The 3,060-nt window shown below is 51.7% G+C and overlaps 1 protein-coding gene across 1 annotated transcript; it reads left to right on the top strand.

Annotated features, from left to right (window-relative positions):
• The first annotated feature begins 43 nt into the window (after positions 1-43).
• Eef1a1 (eukaryotic translation elongation factor 1 alpha 1) lies at positions 44-3,054 on the top strand. The gene is made up of 8 exons (XM_021173434.2): positions 44-145; positions 1,077-1,254; positions 1,345-1,524; positions 1,616-1,912; positions 1,990-2,140; positions 2,234-2,490; positions 2,578-2,812; positions 2,917-3,054. The coding sequence occupies exons 2-8, from the start codon at positions 1,111-1,113 to the stop codon at positions 3,039-3,041; spliced, it is 1,389 nt and encodes a 462-aa protein (XP_021029093.1). The 5' UTR covers positions 44-145; positions 1,077-1,110; the 3' UTR covers positions 3,042-3,054.
• Positions 3,055-3,060: the final 6 nt, after the last annotated feature.

The following is a 3,060-nucleotide window of genomic DNA, read 5'->3' as shown; positions in this document are numbered from 1 at the left end:
CCGGGGGAGCTGGCGCGGGGCAAACTGGGAAAGCGGTGTCGTGTGCTGGCTCCGCCCTCTTCCCGAGGGTGGGGGAGAACGGTATATAAGTGCGGCAGTCGCCTTGGACGTTCTTTTTCGCAACGGGTTTGCCGTCAGAACGCAGGTGAGTGGCGGGTGTGGCTTCCGCCCGCCGCCGAGCTGGAGCTCCTGCTCCGAGCGGGCCTGGCCACGCTGTCGTCGCCGGGGATTAGCTGCGAGCATTCCCGCTTCGAGTTGCGGGAGGCAGAGTGCGAGGCCTAGCGGCAACCCCGTAGCCTCGCCTCCTGTCCGGTTTGAGGCCTAGCGTGGTGTCCGCGCCGCCGCCGCGTGCCACCCCGGCCGCACTGTGGCCTTTTTTTTTTTTTTTTTTGACCTGCTGCCTTCGATTGCCGTCCAGCAATAGGGGTTAACAAAGGGAGGGTGTGGGGCTTGCTCGCCCGGAGAGCTCATGGTGGGGAGGAATGGAAGGACAGGAGCGGCGGCTGGGGCTCGCCCGCCTTCCGAGCACATGTCCGACGCCACCTGGATGGGGCGAGGCCTGGGATTTTACCCGAAGCAACCAGGCTCGGGGTTACGTGCCGAGGCCATGTGGCCCCAGCACCCGGCACGATCTGGCTTGGCGGCGCCGCGTTGCCCTGCCTCCCTAACTAGGGTGAGGCCCTCCCGCCCGGCACCAGTTGCGTGCGCGGAAAGATGGCCGCTCCCGGGCCCTGTTGCAAGGAGCTCAAAATGGAGGACGCGGCAGCCTGGTGGAGCGGGCGGGTGAGTCACCCACACAAAGGAAGAGGGCCTGGTCCCTCGCCGGCCGCTGCTTCCTGTGACCCCGTGGTCCTATCGGCCGCAATAGTCACCTCGGGCTTCTCTTGAGCACCGCTCGTCGCGGCGGGGGGAGGGGATGTAATGGCGTTGGAGTTTGTTCACATTTGGTGGGTGGAGACTAGTCAGGCCAGCCTGGCGCTGGAAGTCATTCTTGGAATTTGTCCCCTTGAGTTTTCAGCGGAGCTAATTCTCGGGCTTCTTAGCGGTTCAAAGGTATCTTTTATACCTGTTTTTAGGTGTTGTGAAAGCCACCGCTAATTCAAAGCAAAAATGGGAAAGGAAAAGACTCACATCAACATCGTCGTAATCGGACACGTAGATTCCGGCAAGTCCACCACAACCGGCCACCTGATCTACAAATGTGGTGGAATCGACAAGCGAACCATCGAAAAGTTTGAGAAGGAGGCTGCTGAGGCAAGTATAAGGCAAAAGGAGGGATGGAAATTCTTTAAGCAGGGAGTAGAACCAAGGACTTGGGTGTACTAATTAGAAGTCACTTTGCAGATGGGAAAGGGCTCCTTCAAGTACGCCTGGGTCTTAGACAAACTGAAAGCTGAGCGTGAGCGTGGTATCACTATTGACATCTCCCTGTGGAAATTCGAGACCAGCAAATACTATGTGACCATCATTGATGCCCCAGGACACAGAGACTTCATCAAAAACATGATTACAGGCACATCCCAGGTGTGTAAAATTTACCCATTCCTGACTCGGGATATTTTTTAGTGGGGGTGCTTTCTCTCTGAGATGGTAATGATTGTCTTGTCTCTTACAGGCTGACTGTGCTGTCCTGATTGTTGCTGCTGGTGTTGGTGAATTTGAAGCTGGTATCTCCAAGAACGGGCAGACCCGCGAGCATGCTCTTCTGGCTTACACCCTGGGTGTGAAACAGCTGATTGTTGGTGTCAACAAAATGGATTCCACCGAGCCACCATACAGTCAGAAGAGATACGAGGAAATNNTTAAGGAAGTCAGCACCTACATTAAGAAAATTGGCTACAACCCTGACACAGTAGCATTTGTGCCAATTTCTGGTTGGAATGGTGACAACATGCTGGAGCCAAGTGCTAATGTAAGTGACTTTTAAGGTAGTTGAATGGAGAAAGCTGCAACAAGTAAGGAGGTTATAATTGACTGCCTGTGTTTTAGATGCCTTGGTTCAAGGGATGGAAAGTCACCCGCAAAGATGGCAGTGCCAGTGGCACCACGCTGCTGGAAGCTTTGGATTGTATCCTACCACCAACTCGTCCAACTGACAAGCCTCTGCGACTGCCCCTCCAGGATGTCTATAAAATTGGAGGTAAGTAGAACATTAAGTAGAATGTTGACGTTAATTTGAAGTCTTCACATTGTTTTATGTATTAAATATTTATACAAAACAATACTATTTTAGGCATTGGCACTGTCCCTGTGGGCCGAGTGGAGACTGGTGTTCTCAAACCTGGCATGGTGGTTACCTTTGCTCCAGTCAATGTAACAACTGAAGTCAAATCTGTTGAAATGCACCATGAAGCTTTGAGTGAAGCTCTTCCTGGGGACAATGTGGGCTTCAATGTAAAGAACGTGTCGGTCAAAGATGTTAGACGAGGCAATGTTGCTGGTGACAGCAAAAACGACCCACCAATGGAAGCAGCTGGCTTCACTGCTCAGGTGACACATTTTTAAGATAGGTGGCAAGATTGGTTGTGTTTGTGCAGAATCACAATGCAAGACTTAAATACACGCTGTTTTTCTTAGGTGATTATCCTGAACCATCCAGGCCAAATCAGTGCTGGCTATGCTCCTGTTCTGGATTGTCACACAGCCCACATAGCATGCAAGTTTGCTGAGCTTAAAGAAAAGATCGATCGTCGTTCTGGTAAGAAGCTGGAAGATGGCCCCAAATTCCTGAAGTCTGGTGATGCTGCCATTGTTGATATGGTCCCTGGCAAGCCCATGTGTGTTGAGAGCTTCTCTGACTATCCTCCACTTGGTAAGCATGATCTGAGTTTCTGTTATACTGAACATCAAGTTTGTAATATGAAATGTTGCTTGCATAGCAAAGACACTGACAAGTGGCATTTTTTTTTAATATAGGTCGTTTTGCTGTTCGTGACATGAGGCAGACAGTTGCTGTGGNTGTCATCAAAGCTGTGGACAAGAAGGCTGCTGGAGCTGGCAAAGTCACCAAGTCTGCCCAGAAAGCTCAGAAGGCTAAATGAATATTACCCCTAACACCTG

The sequence above is a fragment of the Mus caroli genome, chromosome 9 (genome assembly GCF_900094665.2).
Source record: "Mus caroli chromosome 9, CAROLI_EIJ_v1.1, whole genome shotgun sequence".
NCBI classification, from domain to species: domain Eukaryota; kingdom Metazoa; phylum Chordata; class Mammalia; order Rodentia; family Muridae; genus Mus; species Mus caroli.
Note: the sequence above shows the minus strand (reverse complement) of the source record. Positions and strands in the feature narration are given on the sequence as shown.